The 21,244-nt window shown below is 32.6% G+C and overlaps 2 protein-coding genes and 1 pseudogene across 2 annotated transcripts; 2 read left to right on the forward strand and 1 right to left on the reverse strand.

Annotated features, from left to right (window-relative positions):
- Positions 1 to 3,817: 3,817 nt before the first annotated feature.
- LOC146882344 (uncharacterized) lies at positions 3,818 to 4,390 on the forward strand. The gene has a single exon (XM_085667356.1). It carries the CDS (start codon positions 3,818 to 3,820, stop codon positions 4,388 to 4,390), a length of 573 nt encoding a protein of 190 aa, XP_085523482.1.
- Positions 4,391 to 6,833: 2,443 nt separating this feature from the next.
- Positions 6,834 to 12,100, reverse strand: LOC114166329 (laccase-7-like). The gene is made up of 6 exons (XM_028051042.2): positions 12,008 to 12,100; positions 11,092 to 11,243; positions 9,676 to 9,920; positions 9,065 to 9,193; positions 7,318 to 8,274; positions 6,834 to 7,226 (listed from the first exon to the last, which is right to left on the reverse strand). The coding sequence occupies exons 1-6, from the start codon at positions 12,098 to 12,100 to the stop codon at positions 7,099 to 7,101; spliced, it is 1,704 nt and encodes a 567-aa protein (XP_027906843.2). The 3' UTR covers positions 6,834 to 7,098.
- Positions 12,101 to 12,958: 858 nt separating this feature from the next.
- Positions 12,959 to 17,590, forward strand: LOC146882345 (uncharacterized; annotated as a pseudogene).
- Positions 17,591 to 21,244: the final 3,654 nt, after the last annotated feature.

Below are 21,244 nucleotides of genomic sequence, written 5' to 3' on the forward strand. Positions count from 1 at the left end.
AAAATTTTTCACTATTTTTAATTAATTTAATTAATTCAACCGATTCATTTTTTTTAATTTATATTTTATTATTATCTCTTATTTACTCTTTATTTTGTTTATTTTTATCTTTTTTATTACTATTTACCGTTTACTATTTTTTAGTTCTTGAAAATATTGTTTTATCGAAACCTGACATTTGCTCTACTGTCCATAAATTAAGTCAATTTTTGTCTAAACCGTGTTCTGAACATTTAAGTGCTGCACATTTCCTTCTGAGATCCTTAAAACTTACTGTTGGATAATGCTATTATTTAAATCTGCTTCTGACTATTCTTTACATGCCTATATGGATGCTGATTGGGGTTCTTGTATTGATACGCCACAACCACCGGTTTCTACATATTCTTCTAGAACTCTTTGGTCTGCTGGAAATCCAAGAAACAACCTACAATCAGCAAATTTACTGCAGAAGTTTAGTATAAATCCCTTGCATCTGTGACTACTGAAATCACTTGGCTTAGAAATTTGCTCACTGACTTCCACATTTTTACATCTTTTTCTGCGGTGTATTGTGACAACAAAACTACTATTAGTAGTGCTTCCAATCCTACTCACCATGAGTGGACAAAACACTTGGAAATAAATCTCCATTTCGTGCTAGAACAAGTGGATAAAAGGTGTCATCAAACTCTTCCATATTAGAAGACATCATCAAATTGCAAATGTCTTTATTAAAGTATAATGCAAATTCTAGAACAATCTAGAAAAAATCTAAGATAGAGTTATTGAAATGTAATGAAACTTCTAGAGTATTGGAGAAAAGCTTAGGATAGAAAGAAAAGTCAAAAACATTCTACTATGTAGAAAGATCTAGAATATTTCTAGAATATTCTATAGGTCTATAAATACCCATGTACTCAATCATTTGATGAATGACAAGAACTAAGACCAGTTCTAGCACACCACTCACTACTACAACTACTACATACTCCTTCCAACTACAACTTCCACATTCTACTATCTCCACAATTTTCTCTATCCCATCAACTATTCCTTTCACAACCTCAAAATACTATCAGTGGTACCAGAGCTACGTTCGGTCATCTACTGGGCGTAGATAAATTTTTCAACTACTTCAACAAAAAATTAGAACTCCATTCTATACTACTTCCAAAATATTTTCTCAATCTATGGCCACTACCAATCAAACATCATCAATTCCAGTACCTATTTTCACAGGAGAAAATTATGATTTTTGGAGTGTCAAAATGAAAACATTTTTTCGCTCTCAAGACTTATGGGACATTATAGAAGAGGGATTCACTATTCCAGAAGACACTTCAACTCTTACTGCAGCTCAGAAGAAGGAGTTGAAGGAAAACAAATAGAAGGATTCAAGGGCTTTATTTGCTCTTCAACAAGCAGTTGATGACACAATCTTTCCGAGAATAATTGGTGCCACAAGTGCAAAGCAAGCTTGTAACACAATACAAGAAGAGTTTCAAGGAAGTGATGAGGTACGCAATGTTAAACTTCATTCTCTAAGACGAGAGTTTCAATTAATAAGAATGAAAGAATCTGAGACCATTAAAGACTACTATTCTAGAATAAAGGAAATAGTTAGTCAGATGAGAGCCTATGGGGAAACTATTCTTGACAAAAAAATCATTGAGAAAATTTTAATTTCTATTCCCCAAAAATATGATGCAATTGCAACCGCGATTGAACAAACAAAGGATTCGGCCACATTGTCAGTAACACAACTAATGGGCTCTCTTGAAGCTTATGAACGAAGATTGAAAAGGCATGAAGAAGACTCAGTCGAAAATGCCATTCAATCAAAACTAAAATTACGATCTCAGAATAAAGAATATGAAGGAAATAAAAGTAAAGGAGAAATTTCTAGAAATAAAGAAAATTCTAGAAGCTTCCCTATGTCCCGTCAAGGAAAATATCCCTCATGTGGCATATGTAAAAAGACAAGTGATGAGTGCGTATTTTTGCCCTCATTCAGTGTTTAATTCTGAGTATTTAATTGAATTTGTGTGTTTAAAGATTAATTTAATTGGGATTTCCTATAATTGGGTTTATTGAGCATGAGATACAAAAACATGTTAAAAATAGCTTTTTAGTTGCATAAATGTTCTTTGGATATTTTGAGGTGTGTTACTGCAGCTACAGCTAAGTTGAGCTCATGGAGGTGCGGAAATAAATTGATTAAAGCTTCATGACACCTTAAAGATAAATCCAAGAATAAGAAATTATCAAAAGCACAAAAACTCAAGCCAAGCATTGCATGAAGACGGCAAGAAAAACTTGAAAAGGTGAAGAAGTTTGGCTAAACCAAGAAGAGAGGAACAAAAAAATTGGACCTTGCGGTTTTCTTTATCTTTATGATAGAAGATAATTTGGGAAAAATATATCTTTAGATATTTTATTTGATATTTTTAAATAATTATCTTATTTAATTATATCATAAAATATTAAAAGATATTAACTACCAAATCTTTTTAAATATGACAAGATCTTCTGGAATCTTTTTAGATCCACAACAAACAAATATATCTTGAAGATATTGGATTATTTAGAAGATAATTTGAGGAGATTGCAAATGGTTGATTTGGAAAATTAATACAAATATTAATTGGTGATAATTTATCATATATCTTTAAGTAATTAATTTATTTAATTATATTAGAGATTGATATTATCAACCAACTTTTTGTCAAATACTCTATATCTCTCCAAATATTTTTAAATATTTATATTTATCTTTATTTTAAAAGATATTTGAGAGATTTTAGCATCAGAAAAGCCCAGTCCAATTCCTATATAAAGAGACCAAGGGAGAAGTAGAAAACAAGCTCGGGACTTCGGAGTTTTGGAACCCTTAGGGGGCCCTAATTTCGTTTCCTTTCTCTCTCTCCATTCTTCTATTTTTATTCTGTATTCCATGAATTGCTAAATTTCTTGGGTTGATTCCATTGTAATTTCATTATGGATTCTGAGGTTAGAATGAAATAATTTCTTTGTTCTTTTTATTATTGTTGAGGTTTTTTTTATCTATGTCTTTTATCTTTGAATCATATAAAAAGTAATGATTTTAAATCTATATGCATATTGATCATATGAGTTCAAGGGTTTTTAAATCTAATTGAGACTTTTCTTTGATTTTATTTAGAAACTTTCATGTGATTAAACGAGTTTTTACCAATAATTGAGACTTTACTTTGGTTAAAGGTATTTACTCTAACGAAAATTAATTGAGACTTTACTGTGATTAATTAAGCTTTTTATTTGGTGAGGAGATAAAAGAATAGACATGATTAGGCATAGTAAATTTGATTGAGACTATACTTTGGTTGAATTTAATGTGGATAATCTAAAAGTTCTCACTTTTAATTGAGACTGTACTTTAGTAAAAAGTGAGAGCGCCAACAAATTAATTGAGACTTTACATTGATTAATTTGTAAAACTATAACAATAATTAATTGAGCAATAATCTTTAGATAACCGATGATGAATCTATTTTGAAAAAGCAATGGAATCAATCTATTTTCCTTACTATTGTTTTTATTTCTTTTTATCTTTTAAATTTTATTTCTATCTTTGTTTATCTTAATCCCCTATATTTTTTTATTTTATTTGACTAACTCATTTGTATAGTTTTATAAGAATTAATTTGTTAAAAATCAATTATGTGTTCGTTGGGAGACGACTTAGGGTTATTTTACCCTTTCTATTTTCTTGACTACTATCTTAGCAATACTGAAGTTGTTATAGTTTAGTAGTATTAATTTGATCACGTCAACGACAGCGTTATCAACAAGTCAAATGGAAAAATATTGTTGGCATCATGAAAAACCTCAATGTCAGTACTGCAAGAAATTTGGTCACGTAGAGAAGTATTGTCGTAATAAAAAGTATCAAGCAAACTTTGCTGAAGAACGTAATCAAGAGCAACACTTATTTTATGCCAATCAAGAATCTCCTAGCGGAAGAGAAAGTTGGTACTTGGATAGTGGATGCAGCAATCACATAGCCAAAGATCAAAGCATCTTCAAAGACATTGATAAATCTGTCAGTGTTAAAGTTCAACTAGGAAACGGTGTCATAGTGGAGTCTCAAGGCAAAGGAACTGTCATGGTGGAGACAAAGAAAGGTACGAAATTCATCAAGGATGTTTTACTGGTTCCCAATCTTAAAGAGAATCTTTTAAGTATTGGCCAAATGATGGAGAATGGATATTCTCTTCACTTTAAGAAAGATACATGCAAAATTTATGACAGTAGAAAGATAGAAATTGGCCAAGTAAAAATTGATAAGAGAAATAGAAGCTTTCCCATAAGCTTCAAACCTGGAACTAATATTGCCATGAAGGCAGAAGTTGATGACTCGTGGCTTTGACATAGGAGATTTGGCCACTTCAACACACATGCCTTAAAGCTTCTATATCAGAAAAACATGATGAGAGATCTTCCATTCTTAAAGGAGAATAATGAATCATGTGAAGGATGTCTCCTTGGTAAACAACATCGATTACCATTCTCGACGGACAAAGCATGGAGAGCAAAAGACTTACTAGAGTTGATCCATACTGATGTTTGCAGACCAATGAGGACGCCTTCACATCACAACAATAGGTATTTCATCCTCTTCATTGATGACTTCTCTAGAATGACATGGGTTTATTTCTTAAAGGCAAAGTCAGAAGTCTTTGGAATATTCAAGAAATTCAAGGCCCTTGTCGAGAAGCAAAGTGGAAAACAGATAAAAGTACTTAGAAGTGATCGTGGAAAGGAGTATACATCTCGCGAGTTTGACAAATTCTGCGAAGATGAAGGCATAAAGAGACAACTCACAGTCGCATATACTCCACAACAAAATGGTGTGTCAGAAAGAAAAAATCGCACAGTCATGGAGATGGCAAGATCAATGCTAAAAGAGAAAGGTATGCCTAACACTTTTTGGGTTGAAGCAGTCTACACTGCAGTTTACATTTTAAACAGATGTCCAACTAAGGCAGTCCAAGACAAGACTCCTATTGAAGCTTGGAGTGGAAGAAAACCATTAGCCAAACACCTACGAGTATTTGGATCTATCTGCTACATACATGTTCCTGATCAAAGGAGGCACAAGCTTGAAGACAAGACTATACGAGGAATATTCTTGGGATATAACACACAATCAAAAGGCTATCGAGTTTACAACCCACAAACAAAAAAGCTCGTCATTAGTCGAGATGTTGAAATTGATGAAAATGCTTCTTGGAATTGGGAAGAAGACAAAATTGTTAAAAGCAGCACTTTAGTCCCAGTGCAACAATATCAAGAAGAAATTCAAGAAGAGGTAGAAGCTTCAGGTACGCCTTCTCCACCTCCATTAGAAGATTCTTCACTAGAGTCCACTCCAAGACGAGTAAGATCTTTGCTAGACATATACGAAACCTGCAATATGGCCATGATTGAGCCTAATTGCTATGAGGAAGCATCAAAGCAAGAGGTATGGGTCAAGGCTATGGAAGAAGAGGTTAAAATGATTGAGAAGAATAATACTTGGGAGCTCGTAAATTGTCCTCAAGGAAAAGACATCATTGGAGTGAAATGGGTATATAAAACAAAGTTCAATCCTAATGGAACTATACAAAAGCACAAGGCCAGATTGGTCGCAAAAAGTACTGCACAACAGAAGACCAAATTGCAGATATTTTTTACAAAGGCACTACCAAGACCAAGGTTTGAACTACTACGCGCTATGCTTGGAGTTACCGAATTTGCATCAAGGAGGAGTATTAAAGTATAATGCAAATTCTAGAACAATCTAGAAAAAATCTAAGATAGAGTTATTGAAATGTAATGAAACTTCTTGAGTATTGGAGAAAAGCTTAGGATAGGAAGAAAAGTCAAAAACATTCTACTATGTAGAAAGATCTAGAACTATTTGCTCAAGTTCTAGCTAGAAGTTTCTAGAATATTCTATAGGTCTATAAATACCCATGTACTCAATCATTTGATGAATGACAAGAACTAAGACCACTTCTAGCACATCACTCACTACTACAACTACTACATACTCCTTCCAACTACAACTTCCACATTTTACTATCTCCACAATTTTCTCTATCCCATCAACTATTCCTTTCACAACCTCAAAATACTATCAGTCTTCGTCAAATCTGCCAAGACATTCCTTTATATCTATTCTTTCCAAGACGAGAGTTGATAAGATTTTTCTCCCTTGAGGGGATCTACTATTTCTGTTATTTTCGTCTTTTCTTTTGATGTCCTTTTATATTTGGGCTTGTACTGCTTTTCCTGTATCAAATACTTTGCTTTTCAATCTATGAAGTTGCTTTCTATGTAATACTTACACATGCTTACTTAAGGGCAATACAATGTTTACTAGAGCATTGTGGTTTAAAGCAAAGATAAGTGAACACCATGTTTGCTTGAGTGTGTTGCTTCAGCACTTTTGAATGGCTTAACAAGATTGCTTGAAAATAGTGTCATTAAGTGACTACATTCTTGATTTGAGCGACTACACTAAAAAATGTGACCATTTGATACTTTTACTCGGTTAAAAATTTACGAACTTTAATAATCTTTTCCTTTTGTTACGGTAATTTTGAAACAATCATATAATTAGAAAATGTCACTCATTATTGTTCACATGATTTGTGACATTTTTTATAATGAACTTGTTAATGACGAAGTATAGCTACCACAAGTTTTCTCACTACCACATTTGAAAAAAAAGGTTTTGATAACTTTTGTAATAAAATAATTAACAAAATATGATTTAGTCTCCATGACAATTATTTATTAATAGACGTCACAAATTTTACAATCTCATAATAAAATACATCACAATCGGGGACGCCTTGCCCATAAAAAAAAAAATATCTATATTTTATAGAAGATGCATGCATGAACTTAGAGAATCATAAAAAAACTTTTATCTGGTTATCATACATACTCTTTATTTATTCCAGGTCAAACAAATTGAATTAGGGATTCACCTTATCGAAAAGGATTGTACATAATACATATGATAAAATCTCCACCATTTATTTCTACTTTAATTTATGAGGTCTAAATTATTGATACATTTTTCACTTAACACTGCGGCAAATCAGCTGGCGGCGGAGGCAACTTCCACGGTTCAGGTCCATCTTCAACCTCAAAAGCCATCGCCAACCCCCATGGCAAATGAGTCTCCAAATGGCAGTGCATAAGCCACATACCTGCCACACCATATACAAACTTAAGTTCATCCACATATAATTTTTTTCATATAATAGAAATATGAATTTAGTAAAGAAAAAGATAATAAACCTGGATTATTTGCTTGGAATCTAATAACGGCCCATCCTCCGACCGGCACTGCAATTGTGTTACGAATCTGAGGATTATCCAAATTAAACTTTGATTCATCAACGTTTGCATCATAATTCCCAAAGCCTTGTGCCAAGACATGAAAATTGAAGCTGTGAAGGTGAATGGGGTGATTCTCCCGGGCAAGTATAGCCGTATTCTGAAGCACGACTTGCACCGTTGAGTTGAACGTCAACGTCTTCACCTTAGTCGATTTTGGTGCAAACGCTATCTCCGTACCATTAGTCTCCAACGCTGGATCAGTATAGTTAAACACAAACGGAGGATTACTAGGAAAATCTCTCGTGTAAACACCACTCACGTTTCGGTACAAAGCCTCCATCATTGAAAGCCCCTTAGGCAAAACAAACGACTCATTGTTCATGTTCGCGGAGAGTCTAAAGTTTAGTCCGTTACACGCGTTTGGTCCCGTCTCGTTACAGTGGTCTAACCCGATCCCAAAAGTTACGAACATGTGTTCGTCCACGTGACGTGGCACGGGGACCCAGTGGGGCCCGTAGCCCAAGCCCGTGACGTTGGTGTAGAACTTGTGGGCCGTGGGTGTGTCTGTTTGGAGCGGGAGGTTTGGCATGACGGGTGATGCTGACGTAGCATTGTCGTAAACGAGCAAGGCTCGCGTGATGTTGGCGTTGATTCCGACGTTGGGGTTGGAGTGGTATGGGGTGAAAACCATGTAGTAAGAAGCTCGGGTTTGGTTTGTTGTTACGAGCGCATCCACGGTTTGGCCTGGGGCAAGGACAATAACATCGGTGTTGTATTGTTTGGTGTAGGAGGCGTCGATCGCTACCACTGTGAATGTGTGATTGGCTATCATGAAAAAGTGTTGCTCATTGAGCGCAGCGTTGATGATGCGAAGCAAATAGGTTTCTCCATGCTTCACGTGGACTTCGTATGTCTCTGAAATACCATACTCCAAATGTTAGAAACGTATACATAGATTAAAATTTATTCCTGTACACAAAAAATTTCATCAACATTTGATATACAGTGAGATAATAAAAGTTATAAGGTTTACTAACATTTAATATATACAGAAAAAGAAAAAAGTAAAAAAGTTTAAAACTTAAATTAGGTCAAATTTTTTTAATTTTTATTAGTTAAAAGACTAAAAATATATTTAACTCTTATATTACTTTTAATTAATTAATATTTGACAATGTTTGAAAACAATCCCTGAAGTAATTGACTATATTAATTTTTTAATTAAAATATTTATAAAATTTTATTTATGTTTAATTTTTGAAATTATAGAAGCTATATATTTTGAGTTAATTAAAACTAGTTACTCCATTTTTATTAAATATATATGCTAAATACAAATTTACGTAAACTTTATATAATTATGAGAATTCGATTGAAATGTGTCCATTGTCCATATAATCTCACTTTGTCACCCAGTCATGTTTAATATCTTTTTTTTTACAAAAATCATAGTAAAAGTTATATTCAATTGGTTTTTATTAGCTGTACATTGTATTTGACATTTAAACTCCAGTAATAGTATGTTTTGAAAAAACGAACACGTTGATGTGGACAAATTCGTGAATTCTCACGTATTAGATTCGGTCAATTTCTTAGTGTGGGATAATTAAATTTTTGAAGAAAATAAGATCGTCACGCATTCAAAATGTTTCAATATAGTATGAAATATATTTGATTTCCAAATTATGGTGAATTGTTGACTTACGATTTTGAGAGCAATTGTAAGAATCACCGGGCAAGCCGTTAATGGTGTAGGCATCTGAATCAACTGGACCAAGACCAGTTTCCGTTGCATCGTTCTCCACATCAACAACATTAGCATTCCACCATTCCCCTGCAATTAATCACCAAACTTTTTTAGTCAAGGTTAGGAGTTTGATTCTCGATGAGTAATTGTTAAGGAAAAGATTGTTGTGGGTTGCACAATTGTTTCGTGACGAATGTCAGGTGGGCCAAGTCACAATCTAAGTGTGGAATTCCTTGTGAGACAATTGCTGAAGGAGAGATTGTTACATATAACATCAATTATTCCGCAACAGAGTCGAGTCACAGTAGCGTTTGAGCTATTACACTCTTAAGTTAAAATGATTGTGTCCTCGTTAATGACTAGATTTTTGACATAGTAACAAGTACTCGATTCTAAGAATTACAACCTAATAAAAGTTAAGTTCTTATAGTTTTTTTATTCATTATCTCTATTCTTCTTAGCGTTTTATTGACCTAATAAATGTGTCTATTTTCTTTCAACTATAAACGTTTGAATAAATTAACTTAGTGATTAACTAAAGGAAATAAAAAGAGAAAAGAAAAGAGTACCAATCAATAAGGGGATTTCTTGGTAAAATGAAGAAAAAGGGTATGTGCTTCCTTTTCGAGGGCGAATGATGAGAGCCCCATAAACAGTTGCACGTAGAAAAGAAGAGTGGGAATGCCACCATAGGGTACCTTCTTGTCCCGTTATGTTATATCTATAGGTATACCTTCCACCAGGACGTATTGGACACTGAGTTACAGATTCAGGACCATCTGCCCAAGCACTCAAAACTTGAAAAATTCCATGCCTGCATGTATATATCATGAAAGATACCTAAACATTTACAATTACCCATCACGTATAATATAATAACAATAATATCACACCAACTACTTACTTGTTCAATAATTAATATTATTTTGTTATATATATTTCGTTAGTCAAAACATTATAACAGAAATCTTAGTCACATTTCTACGTATAGAAAAATCGCAAGTAGAAACTAGAAGAGTTAGATTTAGAAGAAACCTGAGTCTTTTTTGCCTTAACTTTAGTTTTTCAAATGATTGAAAATATGTCACCACAGGCCGGTGGAAAGAAAAATAAATTTTCATTAAATTAATAGAGTGATGTGACAGTTTTTGTTAGTTTAGCAGGTATAGTAAACCTTGACTTTCAATTTACGGTATAAAAACATTTTAGAAAAAAATTACATACGCGTGAGATAAACGTTTTAGTCAACTTTCAATATTGATGTCTCTTTATTTTAACTGATAAAAAAAATCTCCAACTGAAAAACACAATTGATCAAAAAGTTTTATTCATCATTTTTGTTTATTAAAGATACATTTTTTGTAAAACTTAATGTTTTATTTAAGATAGGATAAAATATATCGAAGAAAAAATGAAGACCAAGGTTTCAACCCGAATATATATCTAAAGTGTCATAGCACAGCTGAGAGAGTAGTTATTTGCATGTAAATATTAAACTCCATGAGTTAAAAAAATGGTGTCCCATATGCTGTAATGTTTTCATTTTTAGTTATGGTAAGGACTAAAGGATGAATTTGAACCTAAGTTCAAATAATAAATTTAAACATTGAACCTAATAATTTGAAATAATAAATTTCAATTTCAATTAAATTTTAAGAAATGTATTTATATTATATACCTTCTTAATAAACAATAAATTTTACTAAAATAAATTTTAAAAAATAAATTTTTAAATCAAATTTAATTTTTTTTTAAATTCAGATGGTAAGATGATATATATATATATATATATATATATATATATATATATATATATATATATATATATATATATTTATTTGTATATTGTAAATTAATCTTATATTTAATTAATGTGACTTCTAATATACATTTAATTGAAAAAAAAATATGTAATGATATTGGTAAATTCTATTCCATGTAAATGCGTGAAAGATAATTGATTTTGTTAAGGTAGAAAAATTTACCAATGAAGGGTAATATTGTAGGGTGAATCGTTAATTGCATGGACCACAAGAGTATCACCCTCTTCAACGTTAATCGTTGGCCCTGGGAGGCTTCCATTAACTGCAGTAATCACATGCTGATTGCACAACCGTGACACAGTCAAGTTACCAATCTGCAATCAATGAAATTTTCAAATATCTGTACAAGAAACATCGAAAACATTTTTTATTTTCTATTTTGTGTATAAATCATTCAAATCTCGAACATATTGGAAACAAGATGATGTTTTTATTTTCAGAATTCTAAACTTTTAATGTTATGACATGCTAAATAGGAAATATTCAATTAATATAAATTTAGATCAACTATTTTTACATTTTCAACTTTATTCTCATAAATTATTTTATATAATCTTTTTTTATAGTTATTAACCACTCATAATAAAAAATAGGAGTAACTAAGAACTGGTTAGAGTTATAAAAAGAAAATGAAAAAGATTTATAAATAATAAATACATTCTACTATCCACCTATTTTTTAAAATTCATAAAAAAAAAGGAACTTTTTATAGTAATAGATACGTATAAGAAATATCTAATGTAAAACTCTTCAACTTTGTTGATAACTAGGATCATGTTTCAAAGATGACTTGAAACACATTCATGATTTATGATACTTTTCAACATATAAAAGTAGTATTTTACTAATTTATCCTCTTAATTGTATAGTTGGGGGGAAATGGCATGGAAAGCTAAAACAACGACTATTTCGAACTAAAAATAAAGCTAATAAGTTATTATTATTGAAATTGAAAAGAGTGACTAAAGAGTAAAAAAAAAAAAAAAAAAAAAAAATTGCAAGCCCCAAAAGTTGCAGTATCTATATATTTTTCATCTTGTAATAAGGAAAGAAAAGGAGAAGAATTATGAACTCATACATTGAAAGTGTGTTCAACTACTGCAGCAGAGGCGCATGAAGAAGCTAGGAAAAGAGCAAAAGCCGAGGCCAAAGTAAACAGAAAACGCTTCATGGTCTAAATAAGTAAGCATTAGCTAAAATTGTTAGTGTATATATAAAGAGAGAGCGAAGAATTCAAATTAGCAGCATTACGTGTTTTGCAGTATATGTAATTATGATATTGCATATGGATTTTGACATAAGCATTTGAATTTTCTCCACATTAGACGCAAATCATCGTCATTATGGTAATTATGAATGTTTAGGTTCGCCGTCAGAAGCATCCGCAGTGGGAAATAACAATATACCACTTGGTCAATAACTTGTTTTCATCATCTAACCGGAAATTTTGATTAATGATCCCCTGACTCTGACTTGGCTCGTTTTCTTTCGGTTAAACTTTGGATGTTGAGGAGTTTAACTTTAAGGTTGAAAAAACTTTGGAAATTACTTATCATATATACAGATATACATATAAATAAAGTATTTCTTTGCTGATAAAAAAAAGTATTTCTTTATTTAATCCAAAATAATATGAACAAAGATTCAAATTTACCAGTCGTACAATATCTTACAACCAATCTCATGCCCAAGTGTGAAGTGTGAAATTAAGGGAACAAAGTATATCGAAAAAAGAAATACTGTAGTAAAAATTACTTTAACATCAATTATTTTTTACATTCAATATTAGTTAGATGATCGAATTAGATGTTATCAATATAAAAACTGACAGACTTTTTTACATGGAGTCATAACTGATTGTGTCGAAGAATTGATGTAATGTATACATAAATTTACGACTAACATACTAATCAAATATTTAAATTGTCATAATAAACTGTTCACAAAATTTTCTAGTCTACAGAAAATATAAATTAATTAAACAAAATAAATAACTTACTACAAGAATGTCACTGTTTAGCTTCCAAAAATGGCGTCGGCGGCTATAATGGGGACACAAAAGGGCGTGGGCTAAACCTACGCACAACCCACTCTATAGTATTTATATAAAAAAAATAAGAGTAATTGCTTTTATCGTCGGCTTGGCCGACGCATAATATAAAAATCAATCGTCAGCTAGCCCACGCATATATCTCTTAAAAAAAAATCTTTAATTAGGTTATGTTTCGCGGTGAAGTTTTCCCCTTTTCTTAATTTCATTTTGGCTCCACCATTTGGTTTCTCTAACATAAACCCTTTGCCCCCTCTTCCGCAACACAGTGTGCCACAACCATAACCATTGCATCATCTCTCAATGTTTGCCGTCTCTTTTCTACAGTGAGTGCGAGACGAGAAGGTTTGGAATTGGTTATGCAGAATCGGGGGTTCTTGTGAAGGCGAGTTCGTTCGCCAATCTACCATAAACAACGTCTTTGACTGTGGGGAGTTTGCTTCTACATTCATTGTAAGGGCTTCTTCAAGTCATTCTGCACTCTTCCATGATCTATCGCACACTGCATTGGTCCGAGAGCATCGCTTCCGTGCTCAGCTTCAAAGCCCCTTCCAGGACACTCTCGCTTCTTCGTTCCAGTCACCCCACGAGCCAACAAGGGGAGCAAAGAGATTTTGTTTTCCATTTTCAATTTCCAATAACTCCTTATCCCTCTCTTTCTTAATTTGGGGTTTTTCCTATCAGGGTTTCTTTGTTGTGTGTGTTGGGATGATTAAATTCGATTGATTTTGTGTCATTCTTGCTCTCTCTATCTGCCTGATGCACATTCTGGGAGGCACGTTCTGGGAGGCTTTGTTGATGTTTAAGACATGCTTTTCAACTATAGCTTTTTAATTTGAACACCAAGAGTGAAGGTTGCATTGTCTAGTGAAGATTCAGGACTGATTGGTGTTGGTCATTAAGCGTTTTAAGTGGAGGTAAATTACTTTTGGAGAGTTAAAATATTGAATTGAGGTGCGTAACTAAGTTGGGTTTTGAATAGCATATTACTTTGACTCTTGAATAGCATATTACTGAAATGGAAACTTGTAAAAGAGGTCTGAGCTTGTGTTTTTGCTGCTATTCTTTGAGATATTAGCATAGCTAGGTGCTTCACAGTCTTTCACATTTTACTGATATGGAAACTTGATGGCAAAGGGAATATGTCGTTTCCCAATCTTCATTTATTGAAAATGTAATGGACACTAAGAAACTGCTACAATTAATTAAATAAAAGATTAATCCATCCCCATCTATGCCTTACTAACTAGGACTCACCCATGTAGCATTATTGCACTGCAGTAATTTCTGAGTTTTTTTTCACTATAAGTTTTTTCTTATTCTGAGTTTTTGGTTTATTTCACATTGTGATTAGAACAAAGATTAATCCACACACTTACTAACTGTTGCAGACGGATGAAGCTGGATTTTAAGAATATATATATGTATATATTCCTACTATTTTAACTCTGTTTTTTCTCTTGGAGGTGATATTATTAGAATAATAATTAGTACATTGAGATTTTCCTTGGATCTTGCATATTTGATTTGTAGGCTCAAACTGAGAGACTTAAAGAGGATGAAGCAAGAAGTTATTTCCACCAACTAATCAATGCAGTTGATTACTACCATAGTAGAGGGGTGTACCACAGAGATTTGAAGGTCTATCATTATCTACCACAATTCTCTCCATTAATTTAATTAACAGATTCATAACTCATATAAGTGTGAGCAGGAATCAATTATTTTTCTTCTCGAGTGAGACTCACATTTAATACTCAATGTATTTTGTAGCCAAAGAATGTTCTTTTGGACTCAAATGGTGTTCTGAAAATTACAGATTTTGGATTAAGTACCTACGCACAGAAGGTAAGATGTGAATATATATTTTTGGCTTGCCATATTCAAATACCTTATGTGTATGTTATGCATTTCTGGTTTGTCCATGAGAAATATATATATATATATATATATATATATATATATATATATATATATATATATATATATATATATATATATATATATATATATATATTTGCGTACTAGAGAGCTTTATGGAAATTTTTTCTAAGTACATACTTTTTTCTGGTTTGCACATACTTTTTACTACCAAGTGGCTTCATCAATCACAGATCACTAGAACATGGGGTGTCTTTGTTTAAGTCACACTCAACTCCCATAATCATGTATTGGATTAGTTAATTATGCTTTAAACAAATAATTACAATATTTATTGTAAAGTTGATGAAGGATTGACCCCAACCAAGGATGGAGACACATGCTTAAGAAGACTAAGCATGTTTAGAAAGGAAGTTCATTAATCCTTCATCCCTTTCATTTGTGTTTGTTATTTTTGATTCCCTAAGTTGACTTAGTTGAATCAACTTTAGTTGACTTGTTGACCTTTGACTAGGTTTGACTTGTTGACTATAGTTGACTTGACTTTAGCCAACATGTTAATCTATGTTTATTTGCTTTGTAGGTTAATTAGGAGTAAGAAAGCAATGCTAGGTGCCGCATGGTGATTGGGGAGCATAAATGATGTGGAGGAGAGAGTAAAGCAAAGGCATAAAGCATAAAGAAAAAGGCATAAAGCAAGTGTACCTATATACCTTTGATCTCCTTTGATTTTAGCACACTTTGGCCACTTTTTGAAGACATATGAGACACATTCTTTGTCTCCTTTTGTGCTAGAACCAAATTAGCCTTGCACACACTATAGTTATTAGCTCTTTTGTCTCTCATTTTTGTAATCTTATTTGACCTAGTTTCTAGAAGCTAGGGTTAGGTTTTTGTAGAGACATCCTTAAGTATCTTTTATTTGCTTATAGGCCCCTAAACTCTTCTATATAAGGGGTGCTCCTAGACATGTAAAAGGGTTGAACATTTTGAAGTAAAAACATTCTTGTGTCTCAACCATTTGTGAGAGTTTCCTCCCTTGGTAGTGAATACTTTTAAGCCTTATCTTTCATAGCAAGTGGCGGCACACATCCACTCATCTTCAAGGTTGCCATGGCTTATAGCCTAGCCTTGTAGTGGCGTGCTTCTCACATTTTTTACCATTTCTTTCCTTTCCATTTTATGTTTTCTTCTTCCTTTAATTATTCTTGGTTTTCTATGGTTTATGTGCTTTCCATTTCCTTTTTGTTTTGAATCAATCCATCATCTTCTTCTCTTGAGCTTTGTGAAAGGAACCTTCACATCTAGATAACTTGCTATCTTAATGTCCAGTGGGAATTTTCAAAAAACTTTCTTAAACAACTTCACCATATTCATAACTCTAAAAGGAAACAAAATAATCCTTCATCAAAAGTGAACTTTGTAAGCGAAAGTAAAGTGAAAAGAGAGAATTACATCCCTAGAAATGCCACGAGTTACTCTTTTCCAGTCTTCTCCTTTAGTTGGTCAGACTATTTAGTCTTCTCCAACACATATAGGTCAAATCCTAGACCCTACAATCCAGATCCCACCTCCTCTCCTCCAGACCCCACCTGATGTCCTAGTGGACCCCTCCCCATCTGTTGAACCTCCTTTGCACCATAATTTACCTACTGAGGAGGTCGAGCGTGATGAACATGGCAAGGTCATTATTACACTCATTGGTAAAGGGTAAGTTTTCTATGTTATTTTATTTTCTTAGTAATTGTGTACTTAATACTAAAAGTTGTCTCTATTTTTCTTGTAGGTGGACGCCTAACCACTATGCCAGTGAGGCAATTGGACAGGCAATAAGGACACAGTTCAGGGGCCCATACCATCATTATGAGGAGGTCCCTAAAGATGTTCAACTTAAATGGTGAACATACTTTAAGGTATTAGAATATATTTGTTATGAATTATAATATTATATAGCACTTATCACTTTATTATTTTCTATTTTTGCAGACCCATATTACTTGGGCACCTGAGCATGAGTGGCATATTCAAAAGATGTATGAGGCAAAAGTCAAAAAATGCCTATCTGATATGCTTACCAAAGCAAGGAAGAAAATGAAGAAACCTAGTTGGATGGGTGAAATAACTTGGACTCAATTGCTTGACTATTGGGAGAGTAAAGAGTTCAAAGACATATCCTCTCAGAATAAAACAAACAGAGCTTCAGTTAGAGGTGGAGCACTACACTCTACAGGTCGTAAATCTCACCCTGAGATTGCATTAGGACTCGTAAGTTTTCTGTAACACGTATAAAAAATTTGCTTACAATGTTATTGAACATTTTATATGGTTGGTGATATAATCTTACTAATTGCATAAATTTTCTCAAGAGCGAAAACATGGGCGTCTTGTGAATCCAGATGAGTTATTTCTTGTCACTCATAAGAAGAAGGACGATGCTTGGGTAGATACACGTGCACATGAAGTATATGTAGGTTTTCAATAGTTGGTTTAGTTTGGTTTAATTCTATACAATTCTGACACTTTCAAATATTATGAATGAGTAGGAGACATATCATCAGCGTGTGCGAGACATGGAGATGGATAGTTCTGCAGGAGCTACAATAACAACAAAGATTCAATGCTAGAAAGATGTTGCTGGAGGGAAAAGTAGAGGAAGAGTTTATGGCACTAGGGACTTGGCTGCAAACATTCATCATGGTGTGTCATCCCTCACTCAACCTTCTACTTTAGCCCGCACAATTCATCCAAGGCTAGGACAGCTGATTGAGATAGAAAGGCTTCTAGAAGAAGTAAAACAAGCCACTATGAGAGCTGATGAAACTGATAAAAAATATGCTCTCGTTCAAGATGAACTGAGTTTGATCAAGCAATAATTAGCCATGATGTTGGAGAAACAAGGTAGAGGCAGTTCAACAAGCACCAGTCGTGTGCATCCGCATTATGATGAGGACTTGGATGATCATCTAGTTCCTTGAAGATGGTACATATTTATTTTTGTTCAAATTGTGTATACATTTTCCAAAAAAATACTTTCTTAATTATATTATAGGATACTCATAAAGTGGCTTTAGAGATTAATCTCTTACATTTTTGTTTTTCATTTTACAAGTTTTCTTGTATCATTCTCTTTTCCATTGCGGATGGTGGCTTGGAGGTGGATGCTAGTAGGTTTTGCTGCCAATAACTAGTATAGGCTTAGTATAAGCTTAGTATAGGCTAAGTAGGAAAACATAGAATGAAATGCTAGTGGGAGTGCAATGCCAATATTGGCACTTTTTGTCTGACTGTAATCTGATCTTAGAATGCTAGTGGGATTGTACTGCCAATGTTGGCACTTTTTGTTTGACTATAATCTGATCTTAGACTCCAGGATTTTTGTGAAACTCACAACTAACTTTATGTTTGCAATTTCAATTGTAAATGAATGAAATCATATGCCCGATTTTTGGATTGAATGAATGAAATCATATGTTGGATTGCTAGATTGATTAGATTGTTTGAAACGTGTCTGGATAGGTATTAGATGTAGGTTGAGGAATTAGATAAGGCTTCTGGGATCCGCTTGGAAACAGATTGGTCATTTCAAATTATGCAGTAAAGTGCTTAGGCTTAGCCGACGCAAGGCCGATGCTAACAATTGAATATCTAATTGTTTGTGTAGGCCAGATCCACGAAAATAACCTATTTCAGCTTCTATTTCTGTATTTCGTGGGCTTGACCCACGCATAGCCCACGCAAAATTCAGAATATTGCGTTGAAATCTTCCTATTTGCGTCGTATTGACTGACGAAAACTATTTGAATTTCTTTTTCCTTTTAATTGTTCATTGGCTTGACCTACGCATGTGAAATTATTATTATATTTGTTATTCATTTTCATCGGTTTAGCCGACAAGAAATTCACAGAAATCATGCGTCCCCATTTAGCCGACACAAATGACCTTTGCATCTAGGAAATGGACGTGGGTCACGTTGTCATTGCTAGATCAACGCCATGTACATATTATCGTCGGCCTTTTAGTTGTAGCGTAGGTTTTGGTCGATGAAAAGATAAAAAATTCTTGTAGTGACTAAATATAATAATTACTTGTAGAGTGTTGAAATTTACCAGATGACTTGATAAATCATCTATGAGCTAAGTTTTGATGATGTTTTATAGTTGCATAGATGTTTCTTGAATGTTTCCCATTTGTGTTTTGTATGGTTGAAGTGAAAGTAAGCTCGTAAGTCGATATAGGATCATTACAAGAAAAATTTTCATTAATAACCAATTTTCGTGACAAAAAATTATTAGTCACTGTAGTGATCAATTTAAATATCAATTTACAGAATAAAAATTATTGTTTGCTAAATAGTCACTATTATGAATAAAAAATTATAATTGATCTCTAAAATTTAGCTACCAATGTTTTGGCTACCAAATGAATTAGTTTATAAATTGGTCAATAAACATTAACTACCAAGGTTTTTGTCTACCAAAAAAATTGGTTTCTAAATTAGTTTCTAATTAATTAGTGAACAATTTAGCGACGAATTATAATTTGTATTCATAATAGTGATTATTTTAGTAATAAAAACCTCTTTTTTTTGTAAATTAATATCTAAATTGATAGTGACTAACAATTTTTAATCACTAAAATTAATTAGTATTTAATTAATAGTGTACAAGGTTGAATCATTTAATACACTACTAACCATGTAATCAAGTCTAATTTGATTAGATCTCAATGGCCCAGAAAAAGCTAAAATGGGAAGCTTCATGAAAAAAATAAAATGCTCTTGAAAATGAAAAAGAGAAGACGATAAAGGACATCTTGTCTGGGCAATGTACTACAACAATCGTTTGATGTGCATTTTATTAAGTCGTCTGGTCAGCAACGCCGAACATACTCTCTAACCACCCAGAAATGTGCGTGTTGGAAAAGTTGAGTGATAAAAGATGTTATTTTGAAAGTTTTATCATTTGCACAAAAAATGTTGATGCATAATTAGGGATGTCAACGGGGCGGGTAGGGTACGGGTAGTAGCTGCCCCATACCCTACCCGCTGGATAAATATATGCCCCGTACATGTACCCATATCCGTCGGGTATTCGTTATGCGGGTATCCGCCTATTTTTTTCATATCTGCGGGTATCCACGGGTACCCACAGGTATTTACCAAATTATTTAAAAATTATTTAAAAAATATATATATTTATTTTATCATAAATTCAAATAAAATACATCACTGTCATAAATTTTAAATAAAGTTCAAATAAACTCAAGTTCATACAAGTCCGAATAATTATAAAAGTAAATATAAAATGATGTTCAACACAATGAAAATTCTTTAATTAGTGTTTTGATAAAAAAAAGTCCACTTTCTCCAATTGATTCCTAAAAAATAAACAAAATAAACAAATAATAAACCTCAATTGCCACGTGCCAAGTATTTATTTTGATTCTATCATTTGACAACAAGCATACCATAAACATCATTGTCTATATAGGATTTGATGTATATGCCCAATTTTAAATAAAGGAAAGAGAAGAATGTAAAGGGGTGTACTTGGAACAAGACAACGTATCAATACTTGAAGTTTGAAGAATGAAGACAAAAGACAAGATGTGCAACTTAGAAAAAATTATGCCAGAATATTTTTTACTAATATATATATATATATATATATATGAAGGTACTTTTGTGAATTAAAGTTGAGCGTGTACGGTTATCCACGGGTACGAATACTATGATACCCGTACTCGCCCCATTAACATGCAGGTAACAAAAATACCAGTACCCGCGGGTAGCGGGTATCCATTTTTAATATCTGTTTCGTACCCGTTGCGGATTTTATCTGCGGATACCTACGTGTGCGGATTTTTTTTACATCCCTATACATAATCAAATAAAAACTTGAAATCTTCTAAATCAAATTTATAATGTATATTTTCTATTTATCTTTATCATTAACAAACTTTATTAAATTACGAAAATAATTATAAATAATATAATAATTGAGTTATGATGGTTAAAAATGTTGTAATATAATAAGAATAATGATATTTAAAAATATCATCATTTAATTTATATTATTATTGTTTTTTATTAGAAAATTTATGACAATTTTAATTATCATTATTTACGTATGAAAACCGACATTTTATACCATTCAATAAATGATATTCTTGTAATAGTTATTTTAAATTGTTATATTATATTTTGTGATGATAAAATTTATAAAAACTTTTAAAGTTATTAAATGTGTAAATTGTAACGGTTAAAATCGTCCGCATTATAAAAAACAACAACCAAAATTTGCTTGATATTTAGTTGTGTGATTTTAGGTGCTATCACTAAAATTGTCAATTATTTGGTTTTCAAAAGATTTACATGATGATTT

Source organism: Vigna unguiculata, chromosome 10, assembly GCF_037176805.1.
Source record: "Vigna unguiculata cultivar grain cowpea cultivar isolate G323 ecotype 2 chromosome 10, ASM3717680v1, whole genome shotgun sequence".
NCBI lineage: Eukaryota > Viridiplantae > Streptophyta > Magnoliopsida > Fabales > Fabaceae > Vigna > Vigna unguiculata.